The following is a 22,780-nucleotide window of genomic DNA, read 5'->3' as shown; positions in this document are numbered from 1 at the left end:
AGTTTGCAAAGTTGAGAGGAAGATAAATCAGAAAACCCAGGTCAGCACCATGGCCAGCTTCAAGACCACCATGAAGCTATGTCACCAGAGAATCCGTGGATGTGAATCCACGCTCCCCTAAACTGGGGGTCCCTGTGCCCCAGAGGAACAACCCGCTGAGTGTCTAAAGGTTGGATTTGCTTAGTATGTTCTCACTTGCCTTCAGATCTTGTGATGCGACCTGTGTGAATGGAGTTTAGGGTTAGTCAGGAGTAAGAGAAACTCAACGTGAGAGTAATTTAAATAACATGGACATTTTGACCCCTAAGCAAAGGCCATTGCTGGGCAATTCAGAGTTGTCCTGACAGTTCTGTTCCACAAGGTGCGGCCCAGTGTCCTTACTGCTCACCGCCCTGCACCCTTGGGGGGTGGTGTCAATGTTGGGGCCCAAGGCGGGCGGCCCCTGCTGCTGTCACGACAGCCACATTCTTTCATTTGCTCTTCCCTGCAATAAAGGCAACTTCTCTGGTACCCACTAAGCACCAGGAGGAGGTCACAAGGTGCTAGACATGTGAGGTCCCAAGTTAGCACTCTGGAGGGTCTGGGGGAAGGAGGCAGAGAGAAGGTCTTCAAGATGTCTGTGAGGAGAAACACGATGTGACGTCTGAGGAATGGCGGGCCTGGGTTGGGACAGTGTTTGAATCATAGAAAATGAGTCCAGGAGTATTCACTTCGAAATGAAACATGAATATAAAAACTTTCTACTACCTTCCTCTCACGTGCCAGGGAGGCATCTTGTGCCCGGTTTACTCCTGCCTTGCTGTGGGGACAACTGCCCTCCGCTGCCTGCATTAGTCTCCTGCTGCCGTAAAAACCTCCACAACCTTGGCACCAGAATGCCACACAAATTTATTCTCTTACAATCCTAAGGGTCAGGATGATAAATTCAAGGGACGCCTGGGTAGCTCAGTCAGTCAAGTGTCATGATCTCGCAGTTCACGGGCTCAAGCCCTGCATCAGGCTCTGTGCTGACAGCTCGGAGCCTGGAGTCTGCCTGGGGTTCTTTGTCCCCCTCTCCCTGCCCCTTCTCCACTCCCACTGTCTCTTTCTGTCTCAGAAATAAATAAACATTAAAAAAAAGAAACGGCAAATTCAAGATGCTGGCAGTGCAGCATCTTCCAATCTCTCCATCCCTCCTCCCTTCTCCCTCTCCCTTCCCCCCTCTTTTCTCCCTCCCCCACTGCTTCTGATGTCACATGTCCTTCTCTGAGTCTGACCCTCTTACCTCCTCTTAGGAGGATTGGTTGCACTGGGCTTGCTGGATAATCCATGGGAATCTCCCCATCTCAAGATCCTTAACTTAATCACAGCAGCAACGTCTCTCTTGCCACCTAAAGCAACATATTCACAGGTTTTGGGGATTAGGCCTTCGACATCTTGGGGGGCCATTTTTCTCCCTGTCACACTACCCATTCATTCAACCAATATTTATTGTGTACCTACTATGTGCCCAGAACTATGTTAGCTGGAGTCCAGCAGACATGCCCCCTGCTCTCCTGGAACAGTTATTCCTATTTTAAAGATAAGCACCAGCTGATAAGTAATCATTTCAGGATTGTGACTGCTAATGTTTAGGATGGAGTGCCTACCCTGTGTCCTCTTTCTCGACGAGTGAACCCTTGTTATTAGGAAAACCTCCCTAGCTCTCAGTGCAAACACCTCTCAGTCGCATTAGACAATGAAAAGCAGGGAGTTTTTTCCCCCACTAGATCCTGTGCTTCTGGGTAATCCCAGCTCCCTGAACTAGGGCCCAGTGGGTGTCTCCCTCCAGAGCAATGAGCAAAGCAGCCAATCGCTGCTGCAGGAAGCCAAGCCTGGCCAATCACAGACTTTGCCTTTCTGTCCTTGCTTGCTGGTGATTGGCTGGGCAATTGCATCGCATTGTTGGACTGACCAATGACTCCTTGGGCAGAAACTCAGTGTGAATGGCAGTCTTTCAATGCTGCATTACTTACAAAGTTTCCTGAACTGTAGGACCAGTTGGGGATGAGAATTAGAGGTTCACTTGCCACCTCCTTCTCAGAGGCCCACACCTGGAGTTCCCTTTCCTGTCTGCACTCACTCTGGCTATGGAAGCTGGATCATGGACGTCTCTAGCCCTATGGGGGAGGAGTCCTTTGCAAGACTTCGTCTCCATCTGACACTGGGTATGGGGCCAGCCATTATCTTTCTCCTCGAGTCCCTTAAATAGAAACTTCTCTGCCTTCATCGTTTTATACTCACTCTTCCCCGAAGGGAGGACGACTGGTTTTCTTTGATTGAGGAGGTGGAGAATTTGATATTCCCTGGCTAGAGTTTTCTGACTGGGTTAAGTGTATGGGTTTAAAGCTGTGAGTGTTTTGTCAAAGAACGATGGCACCAGATGGAGTTAAGCAGGCGAGGAAAATGTTACTCAAGACGATTGTAATAGGGGTTGATGCTACTGAACAGGGGAGAAAGATCAGCTCCCGTGCAAGAGGGCGCAGCTGGGGACTTGTAGCCAACAGGCAGGGTGAGGGGTCTATGGATGGAATCTGCTAAAGGCCTCTGGTTAGGCATCAAGGGTCGGGGAAAGAGGAGCCTGATCGCATGTCAGAGGTTGGGGTATTCTCCCTAAACTGGCTTAGCAGGACTCTTGCTAAAACTGGGGTCAGCAGGCCAAGGACAAGACTTAGTCAAGGACAGGCTCAGGGGCGCCTGGGAGGCTCAGTCAGTTGAGAGTCTGACTTGATTTTGGCTTAGGTCATGATCTCATGGTTTATGGGACTGAGCCCCATGTAGGGCTCTGGGCTGACAGCACTGAGCCTGCTTGGGATTCTCTCTCTCTCTCTCTCTCTCTGTGCACCCCCCTCTCAAAATCTCTCTCTCTCTGTGCACCCCCCTCTCAAAATAAATAAATAAACTTAAAAAATGAAGAGGCTCAGAGGAACCTGACTGAAGTTTCGTCAAGGAGGGAATCCTTATCAGCATCACTGTTTTCTCTCCGCCTCAGGAATTGATCTGCCACACGACCTACACACTCCCCGCTCCTGCGTGTGTAAATGCCTTGGCCCCATGCGTATGTGGTGGAGGAGGTATGAGTGTGTGTGTGTGTGTTGGGGGGGCGGGCAGTGAAAAGCCTGTAGGCCTTGGTGTGTATGTATCTTCAACTCAGAGGTTCAGTATCAGGAAACATGCCTAAGGTATTTTCTTGAATACAGCTTCAGTCAGTATCAGGGAGGATATTTAATCTCCCCTCCAGAGTGGCTGTCCCGCATTTCATTCCCACTAGTGACGTATGGCGCGCCCTATGCTCCATGTTCTTGCCAATGTTCATTCTTTCACTCTGTCTCTCAATTGTTCAGATTGGGTACTTCCTGTGATTTGTCAGTATGTTCACCGATCCTTTCCTCTGCCGTCTCCATTCTGTCACTGATGATGTCAGGTGAGGTTTAATTTTCAGTTACTGCATCGTTCAGTTCTAAAGGTGTGAGTTTTAGAAATGGTTTTGATTGCTTTGCTGAGAATGTCTATCTTTCCATTCATTTCCAGAGTGTATCCCCGTACTCCATGGAGCATGACTGTAATACTTTACCGTAGTTATTAACATCTGGGTCCTCTGAGGTTGGCCTATGTTGATTGCTCTTTCCCTTGAGAGTTATTGAGGCTTTCCTGGCTTTCACAGAACTTTGAACTGTGTTTTGGACATTTTGAATACTATCATATGAGGGTCTATGTCCTATTAAAACTTTTGAACATTTTTTTTTAAAGCAGTCAATTAGTCTGGTTATGTGCAGATGGCAAGTTCTGACCCACATTCTGCGGACCATGTTTCTGGTTTCTGGTTGGTTTTCAAAGGCTTTTCAGTGTAATTTGGGCCCACCTCGAGTCTGTTACCCGGGAGCCACCGAAGTTTTACACTTCAGTCCCTAAATTTCTGCTACATTGCTTCCAGAAAGTTTCATGCATGCAGAGCTCAGGGGGTGAGCCCAGGACTTCAATACAGATTTTGGGTGTCCCTGTGTTTAGCTGTGTCCTCACTGTGATTTCCTGTTGTCACTTCTCCTGGTGATTTGGCTACAAATCCAAGGTTTTAGCCTCCCCATTGTGTCACACATTCACAACTGGGTTTTCATCTGGGGCAAAACATTGATAGAAAAAATGAGAAAAAAAATTACAGCATTCCCTTACCTTCCCCAATCTGCAGTGGCCCATCTTGCCAGTTCCTGTCATCGGAGAGAAGGATTTCTCTTAGATTTTAGATGTGGCTCCCATTCTCTGTGGCCATCACTGCTGCCACTGCCCTGGGTGTTCAGCTTCATGACTGTGTTACAGCAAATACTCGGCACCCAGGAAGGGACAAGAGACACACACTCGGGGAATCGGAAAAGACTGTTTATGTCACATCGGCACCAGCCCAGCAGAGTCACCTCCAAAGGCCAAGCCCTGAGTCCTGGTGCTGGCCTTCTTTTAAGCCTGGCTAGCTTCCAGGTACTTTGGCAACACTCTATTGGCTGCACAGGGGGCACCATTGGTTGTGCTTCGCGGGCAGTTGGCTGGTGCAAGACGCAGGCAAGGGGAGTATCCGGCCTCGGACATCTGGCGGGCCCTTTTTTATCTGCTTTTGCTGGCTTTCCTTCTCAACTGGAACTTGCCTCAGTGCACCCCCTACATTCTTTCCCCAGAGGGTCACCCCTACTGTTCCTCTGGCCAGACAGGGAGGGTTTTTTTCTCTTGAGGCTTTTTCCATTGGCCCTGCTGTGTGGCTCTGGGCACTGGTCTCTCCTGGAGTGAAGGTCAGGAGATACAGGAGGGAAAAAAAATGCAGAAAACTCACCTCCATAGAGGTTGTCCTGTGAGTTCTGACGGCTTTCCTCAATTTGCCTGCTATCATTTATCTTTCCGGTATTTGTGCTAGGTGTTCTGCCCAGAGGTCTTGGTTATAATCAGTGAGAGAAACAGAGTGTGCTTATTTCATCGTAGCCCGACCCAGAGGCTGGAAGAGTGACTTTTCTTTCAGTGAACCTGAGAAGAGGAGAGGTCAGCCCTCGTGGCTTGGAAATGGAAGGATAAAGTAAAACAGTAAGACTGGAACCTAATCCCTAATCCTTGGGCAGGAGCTGGGGCAAGGGGTCTGTTAATTTTGAGCAGTGATTCCTTTAGGGAATCCATATCCATGATTGGATATGGGTGGGGGGAGGGTGCCGTAAGTGGTTAGAACCTCTCAGAAAGCAAAGAGCCTGTGCAGCAAGGCTCATGGGAATGTCTGTCTGTCTGACTCACCACTTCCCATTATTTTTGGCATCGGAAGGACAACTCCGTACACGAGGAGGTCACTGCAATGGATGTTAGAGTATGATCAAAAGGCTTGGGAATGGACATGCTGTGTTTGATTTAATATCAAGTGGAAAAAATAGGAGATAAGAGATAAGACCGTTTGTACATTGTGTTTTATGTATTCTGTGACTATAACGGTGTAGGTAATAGGCCAGAGATGGACAGAGATGTATGAAAATTAACGTGATGATGGTAGGGAACCTAAAGCGTGTGAGATTATGGGTGTCTTACTGGTTTTTTTTCAAACATTTACTTGGTGTTGTTCTGCTGACTTTTCCAATGTGGGAACATGTAGGAGAGTTCCTGGCCTGTTGCCTGATGGTTGTGTGGTTTTCCCATCTCATTGCTGTCATTTATTTGGGAAGGGCTTTCCTGATTGTCACTTCCCACTGACCCCTGATTAGGTGGTCCTGTGTCCTGTTCCTGTATCCCTGTGTCCCCCCTCCTCCGGGTCCTGAGGGGACACTTGGCCATTAATGCTTCTTTGATTTTCAATCTTCTGCGGTAGGCATGAGCAAATGCGGGTAAGGGCAGTACATTCTCCTGCTCACTGATGTGTCCTCGATGCCTTCCTAGTGCCCAGACCAGGCTAGGTACCTCCTCTCCAGAAGCTAAATACTCAGGTCTACAAATGAAAGACGACACTCCACAGCTAAGATATCTTTTTGCACTTTATTTGGCTTTTATGTTCTTATGTTCTCAGGCACTTTTCTGCACCCACATATCACTTTCTCTCCATATCGACACCCACCGTCCAAATCTTTCAGCCAAACCAAAGCTGGGTAGTATGGTGCATTGCGTTGGAAGCCAACCAAAGGAGAAGCCCAGTGATAGAAGAGTATTCGGTAGGAAAGGAAACTCAGAACTCAGGTTTTGGCGAAGGCTGGCCTTGCCAGGAATGGTCAGGAAAGCCTGAGGGATTGTGGCTGAAAGGGTCTCAGGGGCATTGCCATGTCCAGAGCCCTTCCTCTCTGGCCCACTCCTACTGTGACATACTAAATTCAAGCACACACGTGCTAATTCACGTGCACTTTCATTTATATATGGGCATTCTGAACTTGTTTCAGTCTGCACGCAAGTACAGGGAATCGCCCAATCCACAGGGCCGGCATTTTCACAGCAGGCTGCAAACTGACCCACCCCAAACAGCCCTAGCACATAGGGCTGGAAGAGTCCTCAAGCATATCTGCTCCGAACCACTCCTCCCACAAGTGACACTTAGATTTCCGCAACAGCAGTCAAGACAAGCAATCACCCAACCTTCTCTTGAGCACGTTGCGTAATGCTGAACTCACCGTCTGTGATTAATTGAATGTGTCAACTTGCCTGGGTCTTGGGGGGCTTCAGATATTTGGTTAAACATTATTTTGGACATGCCCGCGAGGGTACCTCCAGACAAGATCAGCATTTGAATTGGTGGTCTGTGTAAAGCAGACTGCTCTCCCCGATGTGGGTGGGCCTCGGCCAATCTGTCCAGGGCCTGAATAGAACACAAAGGGGCAGAGGAAAGGAGAATTTGCCCTCACACTTACACTGGTCTTCTGCCCTGTCTTTCCACCAAGCCTTGGTTTCACCTCAGAATCATTCTTAATATTGTTTTTTCAGTTGAGCAGAACTCAATCTGCAGTCACTGCCCCAGCTACTGGAAAGTTACTTCTCCCACGTTTTGAACCTCTTTATGTCTTCTGAGACACGTCTGATACTCTGAGTTGAAGACAGTCTCATGGATGGAAGCCTTGAGCCCTGTGGGACACAGCCTGGATGACGGTGGGTTCGTATCAGCTTCTTGAGCCAGAGACCCACAAGGCCAAGTCAAAGACTGGTAACAGGCGCTTGTTAGGACGTAAGAGAGTCTTTCCACTGAAGTCTGAAAACCTTCACCTAGGACCAAAGCCAAGGGTCCCTTGGGGTTTCAGGATCCGGGTTGAGGGCAGCTCAAGGCTGCTTATGGCACATCTGGCACCAGGACCTTGGTCTGTGCTTTTCGGCCCACTGCTATCTCTGGTCAGACTATATGGTTTTCCGGTGAGAAAGCCTTCAGATGCTATTTCCCCAATTTCATGTCGAAACCATGGGCTAAGTCATGAAGAGGACAGGCCATTGATCCATAAGAAAAATGAGGGGTCCACCTTCCAGAGAGTTTGGAGATAAGCTATGAATGAAACCCAAATGGTTGTGACGTTAGATTAGCAAAAGTTTATTTTTAAATACTTAATAATATTAACCGTGTAGGGAAACCTCTGGTTTCCTGAAATGGTGAGACTATCCGTTTAGACAATCCCATTTTTGACATAATTGTCCAGCGTGGAGGCGGAGTCTTGCTCGGGCCTTCTGGCCACCTTATTGTCGCTCACAGATGAGTCCGTGTTCTCCTCCGGAGGGTAGGCCTTGTTCCTTTTGGCAAATGCCTGGCTGATTTCTGCATGGGTTCTGTTTTTTGTCTCAGGCAGGACAAAATAGAAATAGATAGCACCTGTGAGGCAGATCGCAGCAAAAACCAGGAAACAGTAGGTGTCCAGACTTTTCTGTGGGAAGGAGAGACAAGGAACATCAAGGAGACAATCACAAATCTGGCTGTGAAACCATCTCTCAACAGATTTTTTAAATATTTTTTTAAGTGTTTATTTCTGAGAGAGAGACAGAGCACAAGCTGTGGAGGGGCAGAGAGAGAGGGAGACTCAGAACCCGAAGCAGGCTCCAGGCGCTGAGCTGTCAGCACAGAGCCTGACACGGGGCTCGAATCCACGAACCATGAGATCATGACCTGAGTTGAAGTGGGACGCTCAACTGACTGAGCCAGCCAGGTGCCCCTCTCAACGGATTTTTATGGCTCCCCATCCCTATATCAATATTCCTGGATGGCATACCAGGCCTGTGACATAGGCTCTATAGGCAAATGGTGCCTTAAGAAGCATTTGCAGTAGACATTCTCATATGAGCCATGAACACATCAGCTTCAAACCCCGGGACCCATGAAGAAATGCCAGTCTTCTGTTTTCTTTTTTGAAAACTAGGCATATAGAAACTAGTCATCATGAAAGCAACATGTCATACTTGCTGAAAGTTATTTTAAGTTCATATTTGCACACCTTAAATGAGGGTGCCTGAGGCTGGAGACTACCACCTGAAGCCTGAAAGTCACCCGTGACAGCTCTGTCCCCTCAGCTGTCATGCGGGACCCATGCACTGAGTCCCAGCTGGATTTCTTCCTCAAACAGGTCCCTGGTGTCGCCTCCCCTGGCGTCCCCACTCCTGAAGTCCAGCCTGGGGGGGGCACCTGGGGCCATATGGGACCACCAGACTCTGCTCTTGTGGGAAGGCAGCCACAGATGAAGATACATAAATGGATGTGCGTGGCTGTGCTCCAGTAGAATTTCCTTACAGAACAATAAACCCTGTGGTGGGCAGGATTTTGTCAAACCCAGCCACACCCAAGGGACAATTGCCTCTCGCCTTCTTCACCCACGTCCCCCATCCATGTGGCCTCTTCCCCATCTCTTCCCTGCAATGCAGCCCAGGGAGTCTTGCAAAAATGTATCTTGGTCATGCCAGCACCCTGCTTAAAACCTTGCATCTGCCTCCCATCGCTCGTGGGACCCACTTCCTTGGCTCGCCCTGGGGTCACGAGGTCTCCTCTCTGTGACTCTTCCGCGCGGGCTTTGACACTCCCATCTCCCACCCTTCTTCCGCTGACTCGGGGTCCCTGCACTTGCTAATCCTTCTTCCCTACACTGTCCACCTCCTCAGCTCTTGTCTCTCTCCTTCTCCAAGCACGTGCCCTGTCCCAGGCCAGGACCCTGTATTATCATCTCTCCTGGTTCTGTCCTCCTTCCCTGGACGTTGATGGTAACCGCATGGTTAGTAGTGTGGCTGCTTGATGAATGACTGTCTGCTGCTGGGCTGTCCGCTCCATGAGGCAGCAGCTCCGTGAGCAAAAATGTCTGGTTTTGCTCATCGCTGTGGCCCAGTGCTCAGGCCAGTGTGTGGGCAGTGGTAGGTGCTCAGCGGATAATTTATGGAGTGAACAAATCAATCGATCTGTCACTCAGATTTCAATCAGAGAAATCAATCTGTCTCGTAAGTTTCCCTGTTGCTGTGGACTTGACTTATGTGGCCCCCAAATTCGTATGTTGAATCCCTAACCCTCAATGTGACTATATTTGGAGATGGGACTTTTGGGAGGTAATTAAGGTGAAATGAGGTCATAAGGGTGGGGTCCTAATCCCACAGGATGAGTGGCCTTAGAAGAAGGGGGAGAAAGAGAGCTCTCTTTCCCTCCGTGAGCACGCAGAGGAAAAACCATGGGAGGCCACAGGGAGAAGGCAGCCGTCCGTGAGGCAGGAAGGGAGCCCTCACCAGAAACTGAGACAGACAGAGGTCCCGAGGTGCCCACCTGGAAAAGCAGATCTTTGGATGACATTGCCCTGGGCCCCAATCCTACAATTCCCATCTCTTTCGAAATGAAAGCTCTTTAAATACCTGCCTGCCCCTTTGTAGTTCTCTTTTCTGAGGCACTTCTACAGAACAGGCACACTGCAAGAGGACCTCGGGCCCCTCCGAAAACCCATTTTGCTAGCCCACCTTGCCGGGGCTGTGTGCCATCAGGAGGCTGGAAGCCAGAAGCTGGAAACAGGCTCCAGGGCCCAATTTACAATGGGGTTGCTCCTGCAAGGACCAGACCGGACCAGCCAGACCAGTCAGAGCCATGTGGGCCCGGGCCCGGGCCTTCGTTGCCCTTCCCCTCATCGTGATGCTCAAAATCACACCTGGGGTGGAGATTTAACATGAAAATAAGGTGTGTTGTGTCAGCTGCACCTGTGCGTCCTGGCTCCTACGTGCTTGTACGTGCTCAGAAGGCACCCCTTTCCCGCCTCGGCCCCTCAACACCTTCCCCGGCCGTTGTCTGGGACGCAGCCTGGTGTCCCTCCTCCTAAGGCTGCCTCCCTCAGCCCGGGTGTGAACTTGCAATACTCACACCATCCTTGCCCCTTTCTACCCACGAGAGTCAAAGAGCCTGAGGTCGGTAACAAGACCGGATCAGCTGGCACCTGGGCCTTGTGCTTGCAGGCTCCAGAACGGTGACAAAATGGGTTTCTGTCGTCTAAGTGCCCGGGTCTGTGGTGTTTTGCGATGGCGGCCCGAGCTGACCAAAATACCACTGGCCCTGACATCCTATCGTTTTACGACTGGGAATAATTAGAAAACCTAGGTCTCTGCTTTGAAATGAAGCCCGTTTAATTGAAGCTTGTACAAATTCAAATATTTTCATTGCTCCTGGGAATGGTAAGTCAAGAAGAAAGGATTTTTATTTATTGAAACAATTTTTGTGTTTGAGAGAGAGGACACGCACAAGTGGGGGAGGGGCAGAGGGAAAGAGAGAGAGAGAAGCTCAAGCAGGCTCCGTGCTGAGCGACAGGGCTCGATCCGTGGCCCTGGGATCATGACCTGAGCTGAAATCAAGAGTCGGACGCTCAACTGACTGAGCCACCCAGGTGCTCCAAGAAGAAAGGATATTTTAAATGACCAGTCGGTCTTTGCAGCAGCCGTGTCAGCAGGACCACTGGCTCCTGCTGGGGACATGAGCTGGCCCCTGCCTGCAGCCGAGGGACGCTGCTGATATTAATACTGGCATCAGAACTGAGCCTCGTTTGTTGAGGATTCTGGGGTGAGACCTTGAGCCGAGACCTTTGCACTCAGGGAATGAAGCGTCTTGCCCAAGGCCTCCCATTTGGTTGGCCTGAGGCTTCGAGTCTGCAGCCTTAACCTCCTTGCAAACTGGCTCCTGGTGGCCAGGCACACCCCGTCCCTCCAGGACCAGCTTCCTAAGCCACAGCTGGCCGATGCGCGTGGTAAGCTGTCTGAGCCTCTCGTGTCTGAAAACGCCTTTTCCCCTCTCTCATACGGGAAGGTACAGACTTCTGATTTCAAAGTAGTTTCCTCTCAAGCATTTGAAGACAGTGTTCCTTGCCCAATGGCAGTGGAATCTTGCTCAGAAGGAGGAGGATGTCCCCTGATTGTCATTTCTTTTCAGGTTATCTGAGTTTTCCCTATGGAACTTGGAGGGTTTTCTTTTTAACCCCAGTACTTTTTTTAACGTTTATTTATTTATTTTGAGAGAGACAGAGAGCATGAGAGTGGCAGGGGCAGAGAGAGGACAGAGGATCCCAAGCAGGCTCCCTGCTGTCAGCACAGAACCCCAGGTGGGGCTCGATCTCACGAACCGTGAGATCAGGACCTGAGCTGAAATCCAGAGTTAGATGCTTAACCTGACTGAGCCCCCCAGGCTTAATAAGAGTGCGTTGACTGAGTGGATAAAGGAATGAAATCTGAGCACTTTCACGGACAAGCATGAAGGGACAAAGGTGGTCTAGGTTAGATTGTCACGACGGGACCAAAATAGAATCCTTTTGCCCAGTGACAACCGCGACCCGTGGGATGCTGGCTCACAGGTGATTCATACCAAGCTCCCAGGTGAGTCAGTGCTGGGCTGTCACTTAAGAACCGATGGGGAGTCAAGTGCCTTCCACCTGTACCTCCAGCTCTGCGGAGAGCTTAACAAGTCAAGGCTGCTCCACGGTTGGAGCGTTAGGATGTCTCTAGGGGAGGCCGGAAGGCAGCAGGGATCTTAGTGATATCTTACGCCTCTGTCTTGCGTGGTAGCTCCCAAGCCGCTGTCATATGTACCCTTCGGGTCTTGTTGGAGTTGCTGCCTGACGGCATTTCAGCTCCACGTGCCCAGCCGGAAGCCGCATTTAAGGACCCTGTGGACGCCCCCGGCTTGCCCTTCCCTCCCTGGCAAGCCCACTCTTCCCCACTGGTTCTCAGACACACGCTGCTATATTCCCTGGGCCAAGATGGACACCAGACTCACCTCTGACTGCTTCCCCGCTCTCTGCCTGTCTCTGCTACTAAGTCCTGATGACTTCACCCTGAAACATCCTTTTTCTTTTTTGTAAAAATACACGCTTTTTTTTTTTTTTATCCAGAGAGTATTTACATAAAGTAACTTGCACAGATCTGAAGTGTAGAGTTCAACAAGGCTGGATAAAAGCACTCTCCTTTGTAACTAACACCTACGTCAAGACGCAGAACATTTCCACCACTCCAGAAAGTTCTTTGTGCCATTTTCTAGTCAGTGCCTCCTGTCTCCCAGCCACCTCCCTGCCGTCCCCAACACATAGAGTCAACCACCGTTCTGGTGTCTGTCACTGTACCCTCCATTTTTCCTGCCCCTGTCCCGGGCCACCAGGCAGCCAACGAGTTCTTTTAAAGTCACAAAATGAGGGGCGCCTGGGTGGCTCAGTCAGTTGAGCATCTGACTTCGGCTCAGGTTCACGATCTCACAGTTGGTGGGTTTGAGCCCCATGTCGGGCTCTGTGCTGACAGTCCAGAGCCTGGAGCCTGCTTTGGATTCTGTGTCTCCCTCTTTCTCTGCCCCTCCCCTGCTCACACTCTGTCTCTCTCTCAAAAATTAATAAACATTAAAAAAAAATTTAAAGTCACAAAATGGTTCTGTCTTAAAACCATGCAATGGCTTCCTAGAGTCCTTTGGAAAAACCCCAAATCCCTATCACGCCCTCAGTACCTGGGCAGATCCGGCCTCCACCCCCCTCCCCGCCCTTACAACTACCTGTGATGCCCTACATCCCTCAGCTGCCTGCTCTGGGCCTGCGCAGGGCCTCTGCCAGCCTCTTCCTGCTCCCCACCACCCTTGCCCCCACTGACTCCCTCAACCTCAGCTTGAAAGGTCCCTGCACTGGTCAGCCCAGTTAGGCCCCACTTTACCCCCTTCCATGAAGCCCAAACCTACACCTGATCCCACAAGGATCATGTCTATTCTCTCTGAAATGTTAGGGCAGGATTGTGCCCCAATGTCGGTGCCAGTGGAGAAGGAGCAAGTGAAAGGTTGTCTCCTCCTCCCTCTAGACCCAAGGATATCAGCTGGAGCCTCCAGAGACGCGAGGGGGCAGTTTTATTTGCTTTCAGATCCCACGATCCTGGGTCCGCATCAGCTTCCTCCTCACGCTGAATAGGCATTTGGGATATGACCCGATAATTTTCAAGTTGAAAAGAACCATTTTCCCGTTTCCAGATTTTACTGAACTCAAATGAAATTTTATAACTCCTGTGGAGTCAAGCAGGTGTACAATTGCAGGCAATCTTCTCCAAACCAGAAAATGCTGGTGCCGACGGCAGAGGCTGCTTGGTCTGCAGGCTTTTATAACCAACGGCCCAAGGGACACACCGATGCTGACCGTAGCAGAGGCCCAAGGAAAAGGCAGCCTTGGGCTAAGGACATGGAAACAGAGAGTGATACTAATGCCCCCACGGGTCAAGGCAGCCCATGCCATCTGCGCATATCTAGAACACTCTGCAGGAAGGGGCGGGGTGGGTGGCAGAGAAGGGGGAAGAGGGAAGAAGGCAACAAGCCATCCTGGACGGCTCAGCGAGTTCGGGGCAGTGGAAGCTTCCAGCGCTCACCATGAATTGCTCGGTCTTTCTTTTCTCCTCTTCCTAAGTGACCCTAGGACCACACGGCAGGAAGCAACCTTTATGGTACTAATAATGACCACGATGGCAACTGGTCCTGACTGTCCACGGGCAGACACTGTGCTCAAGACCTGACTTCACCTCTGATTGATTCGGGAGCCCTGCTGCAAAACTGGGGCAATTCTTTCGTTGCACGGACATAAAAATGACGGCAATCAAAGTTGGACAGATTTGACCGGCATGGGCTTCACCTAACTGCTGACGGGCATGGTCAGGATTCAAGTCACGGTCGGGATTCAAGGTCAGGCCGTCTGACCTCAAAGTCCGTACGGTCTTTCCAGTGTCTCATTTATATCTAAGGTAGTGCCAGGCAAATCGGGGCAATAGGAACAACAGACAGCTACGGCAGCCACCATTCACCAGGCTGGTCTGTACTGGAGATGGTCCTGACCATCAGGCTGGGAGTCCCCAGACACACAGCCTGACTCTGGGGTGTCAGTGCAAGTGACCCAGGGGGCAAGTGTCTCGGGCTGCTCAGAACCAAGTGGTTCTCCGGGAGGTGAGACTTACGGGGACAGTCCTGTTGTGGGTTGGATTGTGTCCCCCAAAAGGTATGGTGAAATCCTCACCCCGGGGCCTGTGAATGTGGTGCTGTTTGGAAACTGTCTTTGCAGAGGTAATCAAGTTAAGGTGAGGTCATACGACACCACGGTGGGCCTCCAATCCAATCACTGGTGTCCTTACAGAAAGAGGCCTGGAGACACACACGAAGGAGGAAGGCCCCGTGCCCAGGGAGGCAGAGACTGGGGTAATTAATGCAGCTACAAGCCGAGGAGCACTGAAAACCTCCAGCAGCTCGGAGAAGGCACGGGACACGCCCTTCCCTCACAGCTTTCAGGAGGAAGCAGCCCTCCTCGCCTCCTGACTGTGTGCTTCTAGCTTCTGGAACCGCGTGAGAATAAATTTCTATTGTCACAAACTGCTAAGTCTGTGGTACTTGGTGATGGCCGCTCTGGAACCCGAGATAGGAGGGGACGTGTCCAGCTGGAACTCAGTGCTTCTTGGGGCCTCTGGGAGACACGGAGCACACAGCAGAGTCGCCCCCACACAGACAAGGAGGGGGAAGCTGAGTATTCACTCACACCCTCGCTGGCTGTGGGCCGCCCCGACCGTCTGCTTGCTCCTCCCACAGGCTGAGAGCGAGCCCCACGTGGGGGGTGGGGGTGGGATGACGACAGGATTCTCAGAGTTGTTTGGGGAGGAGAAGGTCAGGGTGAGTGGGTGTGGGCGGGGCCCCAGCAGCAGCTGTCCCACAACCATAGTCCACGAGTCCTCATCCCAGCCAAAGGAGGTGACATCACCTCTGGCCAGGTACTGTGGGCACTTCCCTTGTGTGAGCTCACTCAGCCCTCCTGTGACCCACGGGGTCCATTTGTAGACGGGGAGGTCAGGGCGGGCCAGTGATCCCAGCCCTGGCGGCCCCCAGTGCCTGCTCTGAACCTCCACAGGCTCTGTGCTCCGTTGGTGAATGAGAGTGAGGGATTTCCCATTTTAGAGATGGGGAAACTGAGGCTTGGAGCAGTCAAGGACCTAGCCCAGGGCCCCCCTGCTTAATGCGTGTGGGAGTGAAGTTTTGGGCCACGTCGCTGTCTGAGGCCGTGCTGGCTCTGATGTTTGCTTTCTGGGGTAGCTCCTTGCAGGTCCCTGCTCGGCAGCTGGGATATATTTACCACTGACATGTTTTGGGAAACATGAAAAACTCAAGATGTCTTGAAAAACCGCACTTGGGGCTGGAATGAGCTGCACTGTGTCTACCGCCAGGATTCACAGAAGTCCTAACCCCCCGCACCTCAGAATGTGGCAGTTTGTGGAGGTAGGGTCTTTAAAGAGGGGATCAAGCTATAGTGAAGTTGGATGGTGGGCCCTGACCCAATGTGCCGGGTGTCCTTAGAAGAGGAGACTGGAACACAGGCACACACACAGAGGGACGGCCATGTGAAGACACGAAGACAAGATGGCCGTCCACACACCAAGGAGAGAGGCCTCAGACGCCATCAACATTGCCAAGACCTTATCTTGGACTTCCAGCTTCCAGAACTGTCTGTTGTTTAAGCCCCCGACCCTGTCTGGTTGTGGCAGCCAGGCAGACTAAGACAGATACTCCTGTGGCTGCGATGGTTTCCGGAAGGGTGGTGGGACAGACCTGGTCGTTTGTGGAGTCCGCAGCGCAGAAGGACCCACATGGGAGGGTCAGGGTGGTGGGGGGTGCGAACCTGAACGTGTAAGTCCTGCATTTGTCTAGTGTAGTCATCATGGCCAACAGCAGCCCCAGGGCCCGGCCTCTGCCCTGGCAAGCTCCTGTCCTCCTTGCCTTCCCTGTCCCGGGTCAGGGGGCCCACCTTTCACAGAATCTAAATGTGGTCCCCTGGCCAGGGTCTCCATCAGGGTGACCACAGAGGCCGTTCACCTTGAGTCAATGCTCACACCTTGCACGTTTCCTGAACGGTACCCCAAACCTAGAGACCCTGGAGACATCCTACCCACGGGCATAAGGAAATGCTCATAATATCATGGCATTTGAGAAAAGCAAAAGAACAAAAAATTGGTTCCAATTTTTATAAATATGAAAAATTACATATATTTGGAAGAAAGGAAGGAAACAGTGTCATTAACCCATTAACATGCCTGGTTTCACCGCTTTACAGTTTCTACAGTGAGCCTGAATCATTTATAATTAGAATCCCCTCATAACTTTACAGGAAACAAGGAAGGAGGAGGACGAGAAGGGGAGGAAGGGGGAAGGGGGAGGACGAGGAATAAACAGAAGGAAAAGAAGGAGAGGAAGAGGAAAAGGAAGATGAACAACTCGGTCAGTGACTGTCCCCAACAGAGAACTAGCCCTTGTGTTCTGCCCTCTTAGACGGACTCACTCAGTGGCCCTCAAACACTGGCTGAGTGAATGAACCCTACAAGGGCTGTGTTAGGAATCCTGAGAAAATGTACGTAAACCGTCTGGTCTGGTGCTTGGCACAGAAAAAGCAGCAAGATGCCCAGTGAAATGTTGATACTATGGGAATAATTCATTAATTTGATGTGTTGCTACAGTGCCCCAAGGGGCAAGGCGAGGGGCTGATCCGTCCTCAGCCTCTCTGCTGCCCTCCCTTGCCTGGTGGTGAGTTATAATTACTGTGTGTCAGCTTAATTACTAGTGATCCCCTCCTTTTCCTTCTGCCGCTCCTTCCAGCTCCACTCTGCCCCCAGGAACAGGCTGAGTTCACACACTACTCTCCTGACCTACCCTTGCTGCTGGCCTGTGCAATGTTCCTCTCTTGTTTGTATTTGTTTCTTCCCTTCTTAGCCTCAGTGCTGCTCTCATTCCTCTGCCCTGCTGTGCCCTTCTCCCACCTCTGGACAAACTCCTGGGTGAGTGTTTGATAAATGTCCTTGAGCTGACCTGTCCTTCTCGACCCCCATCCTCTATCTTTCCATCAGTCTGTATGTCTATTGTCTATCGAGCTATCAATCTATCCCTCTTTAAAATTTTTTTTTCCAAGTTATTCATTTTTGAGAGTGAGAGAGACAGAGTGTGAGCAGGGGGGAGGCAGAGAGAAAGGGAGACATGGAACCCGAAGCAGGCTCCAGATTCTGAGCTGCAAGCACAGAGCCCAGCGTGGGGCTCGAAGTCACGGACCGCAAGATCATGACCTGAGCTGAAATCGGATGCTTAACTGACTGAGCCACCCAGGTGCCCCTCTATCAATCTGTCTCTAATCTCTCTTTATCTTTGTGCAATTCGTAGTGTTGTTATATGTGTGTTTACGTAAATTTATGTAACTTACATAAATGGAATCTGGCTACAGCCTTCACTCTGCACTTGAGCTCTCTCAGCACCGGGTTTAGGTCTGTACACGCCGCGGATAAAGATCTAGCTCACTGCTTCTCACTGCAGAGGAAATGTCATGTGCCTCTGCTAGCCCTGTATTGACGCTTTCCCGGAGGACAGTGCCCAGGTTACTTGTACCTCCTCATCACCATGGACAGCGCTACAGTTACTGTTCTTGGGCATCTACCCTACGGACCTTTGCAAAAATTTCCCTGGGATACATAATTAGGGGTGGAAATTGGGGTTAACAACTGGTTCCACTGGTGCACGAGCGTGTGCCCATTCCCGTGATGTCTTTGCCAACACTTGGTAATTCTCCAGATTCGTAATTTTGATAATTGGACAAATACCCACGTTTCTCCTTCTGTGAATTGTCCTTTCTCATTCTCTACTAACCTCCCCAGTGGGACTCCTGCCTTCACTGTTGACCTGCAGGACTTCCTTAGTATCCCAGCCATCAATCCCCTGCCCGAGCTGTTCCTCACAGGGCTGACGTCCTTCCTTTTGTTATCACCAAATCCGTCCCCTTTCTCTGCATTGTTTGTGCTTTTAGGGGTCTTGTCCTTCCCTGTCTGGGTCTCACAGATACCTTCCTACTTTGTCTTCTGTTTCATTTTTCGTTTTACTTTCCACATTTGGCTCTTGAATCCATCTGGAGTCATTTTTCACATCTTCTCTATTTATTCCCTGCCTTCTCTCTCTTCTTTTTTTAATTTTTTTTAAGTTTGAAAGTTCTTGCTTAACCAAAGGGCTCAACAGGTAAAATAAAAATATTTAGAAATTACTGATCTACAAAATACCCTCTCTATGAATAGGAAGGAAAGGAGGACTTGATATATTTTTAAGATTCTGCTGTGCTGAATTTCTGACTGTGAGGTTTGCATCACAGCCACGGACATCCTTCCCAGGGCCAGACTGATGATTGACCAGGACTTCCACTAATTGGGACGACCAAGAATGGGAGAGAGCTGCACTGAACTGTAAGGGTCAGGCTTTAGGAGGAAAGAAGTTCTGACCGTCACATGGCCCTTCTCCTCTGAATAAAGTCTTCATGGTCCCCTCCTGAGGAGGCCAACAGCCTTGTTTAAAGTATAGAGATCTTGCAACAATGTGGGTGGAACTGGAGGGTATTATGCCAAGTGAAATCAGTCAGAGAAAGATAGATATCATATGTTCTCACTCATATGTGGAAGTTGAGAAACTTAACAGAAGACCACGGGGGAAGGGCAAGAAAAAAGATACAGAGTTACAAACAAAGAGGAAGGCAAACCATAAGAGACTTTTAAATACAGAGAAAAAACTGAGGGTTGATGGGGGTGGGGAGCTGGGGGGGGGGGCAGCGGGGAAAATGGGAGATGGGCATTGAGGAGGGCACTAGTTGGGATGAGCACTGGGGGTTTTGTGTAAGGGACGAGTCACGGGAATCCACTCCCGGAGCCAAGAACACACTGTATACACTGTATGTTAGCTAACTTGGCGATAAATTATATTAAAAAAATTTTTTTTAATTATTGGAGTAAAAGAAAATAAAAATAGATCATAGAGATCTTTCTGGGACCAGTTCAGAGGCATCTGGGCTATGAGCACAACTCGGAAGGCTGTGCTGCTAGTCGGCTGACACTGGCTGTCACTGCAGGGGATGAAAAACGAGCGTGTGTGAGCTACCCTGTCACCTGCTTAGCTGGCTGCCCAGTCAGGTGCTGCCTTGTGCGTGATCCCCTTCCCCCTGGGGGAAGTGGACCTACTCTCTTCCTGACTGATCCCTCCCCTGCCCATCGTCCTGGCCCAAGTGTGAGCACGGCTTCTCCGGCAGACGACAGGAAATCCCAGCCACCAGGCCTCCCTGCCTATAATATGCCCCCTCCAGTCCAGACCCCACACAGCCAGAAGGGTCTTCTTGAAACACAAATCCAACTGCTCATCCCACTGCTACCTTAGTATCCTTCACTGTTTCCTCAGCACCCACATCAGGGGTTCTCACGCAGGGCTACGCATTAGGATCACATAGGAAAATACTGATAATGCCGCCCCCTCCCCCACCGACTCAGAATCTCCATGATCCTACGCATCATCATTTATCTTAAACTCCCCCCAGGTGAACCTCGTGTGATTCCAGGGCTGCGCACCTGTCAGCTAGATGATCAAGTGCAAATTCCCTAACAGAGTGTTCAAGTCCAGTAGGATCAAGTATATGATCGAGTCCATATAGGAGCGTCCAGTCTGTCTCCTGTTTCTGGGCACTTCCAGGCTCTTTTGTAATCTGCCAGGAGCCCTGCCACCCCAGAACTGGCACCCCATGCTGCCTCCTAGGTGTCTCAGGATGATCCTGTGCTCAGTTGGGGGGTGGGGGCAGGAGGCAAGGACTCAGCACCACGCCTGGCTGGCTTCTGGGTAGCCCCCGATAAGTGACCAGGTTCTGCTTCCCAAACCCACCCCCACTTCCTGCGGTCAGCTGCACAATGGCCCCCAAAGATATCCAGGCCCCGATAACCTGGGAACGTTGTCTTACATGGCCAAAGGGAATTTGCAGATATGATTAAGATTCTGAGATGGGCAGATGATCCTGGATCATCTAGGTGGACCCCACCTGCAATCGCAGTGTCCTTTTAAGAGGGACGCAGAGGCAGGTATGACATGGAAGGTGAAGGCCAAGGGACCGCTGTAGCAAGATGCTCCCCTGCTGGCTTTGCAGGTGGATGAAGGGCCCGGGAGCCAAGGGATGCAGCTGAGAAAGGCAAGGCGGCATCTCAGGGGCCTCCGGATAGAGCGTGGCCCTGCCCACAGCTTCACATTAGCCCAGGGAAACTGATCTAGACTTCTGGCCTCCAGAACTGCAGAGAAGACACTTCTCTTGTTTTAAGCCTCCTCACCCCCACTTGTGGTATTTGTTACAGCGGTCTTAAGAGACACATACACGCCTCATCCCTCAATTCTGGGGTTCCATCTTGCTGCCTGCAGCCCCCTCGGGCCCCCTCGAGGCCCACCTCCTCAAACTCATTGGCCAGCCTGCCCCTGTCATCTCTGTCACGGCCTGTTCCTGCTGTGACCGATCAAGCCTAATGCCTTCTAAGAATCCCAGGATGTAATCTCACAGTGGCCCAGTGAGCAGGTCCTGTGATTCCCCTCAATATGCACATGAGGAACAGAGGCCTGGAGAAACCCAGGAATCTGCCGCAGGCCACACAGCTTATGGGGAGCAGAGTGCGGACTTCAGCCCAGGCCCTCTGACTATAAAAATCCTGAACCCTCAGCCGCAGTCTCCGTGTTTATCGAGTGCTACAAACAGAACTCCTAAAACGATCACTGTCCTCCCGGGCAGCAACAAAGGACGTATAACGTAACTGGCTCGGCCTCAGTCAGCACTGGAGAGGCACAGCCCTTGGCTGGGACTCTCGCTGGCGGGGAGCCCAGGACCACGCGGTGATGAGACAGGTCTGCCCTGCAGGCTACACAGAACCTGGACGCGGGGAGAGCTGGATGCAGGATTTCTCTGGTCAGCAAGGGGAATGGGTGTGCTCACCCCAATCACTGGCTTCTCCCCAAGTCACTCTACACAAAATAATGCGCTTAAGGAATTTTATATGAACAGGGCCGTATTTAGAGCCCCTGGAAGCGTCATGTTCAAGGCTGGCTTAGCACTTCTCGCCCTCTGGATGGGAGAGGCCGGGCAAGATTTGTGACTCTCTCGGGGACGCTATACAGTGAAGTGGTTAAGGATGCACAACCCGGGAGCTGCTTCAATCCCACTTCTGCTGTTGGTGAGCTGGGCCACCCTGGCTAAGTGACTTAACCTTTCTGTGTACTGGTTTCTCATCTGTGAAATGGGGCCATAATGGCACTCGCCTCACAGAGCGCTTGTGGGATTGAGTGGATTACGACGTGCAAGTGCCTGGAATAGAACCAGGTGCATGGTCATCGCTCAATCAGTGTTGGCTATGTTGTCAGTCTTGGTGGTTTCCCACTGGATTAGTTTCCTGTGCCAGATGCAACAAATTACCAAAAGTTTGGTGGCTTAAAAGAACAGAAATGTGTTCTCTCATAGTTCTGGAGGCCAGAAGCCCCAAATCAGTATCACTGGGCTGAAATCATTTCCTCTGGAGGCTCTCGGGGAGAATCTGCTCCCCATCTCCCTCAGCTCCGGGAGCCGCTGGCGCTCCTTGCTTGTGGTCTCATCACTCCAATCTGCCTCTGTGGTCACGTTTCATACGCTTCTTCTGTGTCGAATGTCCTTCTCAAAGGCACCCCTGAGATGCCGCTGGGCCCACCCCAGGATCATCTCCCTGTCTCAAGATCCTTAACTCTGTCACTTCTAGGGAGACAGCTTTTCCATACAGGATAACATTACAGGTTCCAGGGAGTAGGATCTGGTATCTTTGGGGGCTGTTACCCACCACACCTGTGTTTATAGCCCTAGCTCCCTTCTGATTCGCACCAGGGCCGGGCTGGAAACTGCCTGCCGAAACCAGGAGACTTTGGCTTGTGTCCCGAACCTGCCTGTTAACAGCTGAATGACTGAGGACAAACCACAGAGGTGGCCCAGCGCCAGCCTCTCCCCACGGGAGACGGCACTCCATAAGCTATACACGTGGGAGGGGTGAAGGGACAATCCCATGAGTATCCCCTCCCCCGCTTCTGCTTCCAGGGAACCCAGCCCACGGCAGTGTGGTATCTCGTGTTAGTCATACAGCAAACCTGTGGACTATCACAAATCTGAGACCTGAGGAGGGAGGGGATCTAGGGGATGTGCTGTTATGGGGGCTTGACACAGGGTCACGGTTTTAGGGTTCTTTGTGGCTTGACTACAAGGTGCCTCCACTTTTGTCACCCTCACCACGCGAGCCAGGTCTGTGGCAGGTGAGTGGGAGTTCCCACGGCCGATGCCAGGGTGAGGGGGACGCTCGTTACTGATGGGTGGCCACCCCCAGCAAAGGCAACCCTGCTGCCCAAGGAAGAGGGGAGTCTATCCATCAAGGCTGGAGGCAGCAGTGTGGCAAGGCTATGTCCACAGTTCTTATGCCAGACATACAGCTCAGCGTTTAACCTGGAGTCAAGTCCTCATTTATATCTGGACCC

The 22,780-nt window shown here is 51.0% G+C and overlaps 1 protein-coding gene across 7 annotated transcripts in view; it reads right to left on the bottom strand.

Annotated features, from left to right (window-relative positions):
- The window catches only part of SLC2A9 (solute carrier family 2 member 9), a 269,728-nt gene that overhangs the window by 13,581 nt on the left and 233,367 nt on the right, over positions 1 to 22,780 (bottom strand). For 3 of the 7 annotated variants that reach the window (XM_053217574.1, XM_053217575.1, XM_053217571.1), the window contains one exon: positions 7,516 to 7,859. The exons of 3 other annotated variants lie outside the window; for them this stretch is intronic. In XM_053217574.1, the coding sequence (XP_053073549.1) occupies positions 7,605 to 7,859 (255 nt within the window). In that variant the 3' untranslated portion in view covers positions 7,516 to 7,604. Of the gene's footprint in view, positions 1 to 7,515; positions 7,860 to 22,780 lie in introns of those variants that run through there. One more of the 7 variants, XR_008296421.1, reaches the window with a different exon arrangement.

This window comes from Acinonyx jubatus, chromosome B1, assembly GCF_027475565.1.
Source record: "Acinonyx jubatus isolate Ajub_Pintada_27869175 chromosome B1, VMU_Ajub_asm_v1.0, whole genome shotgun sequence".
Lineage (NCBI taxonomy): Eukaryota > Metazoa > Chordata > Mammalia > Carnivora > Felidae > Acinonyx > Acinonyx jubatus.
This window is presented reverse-complemented; position numbering and strand designations above follow the sequence as displayed.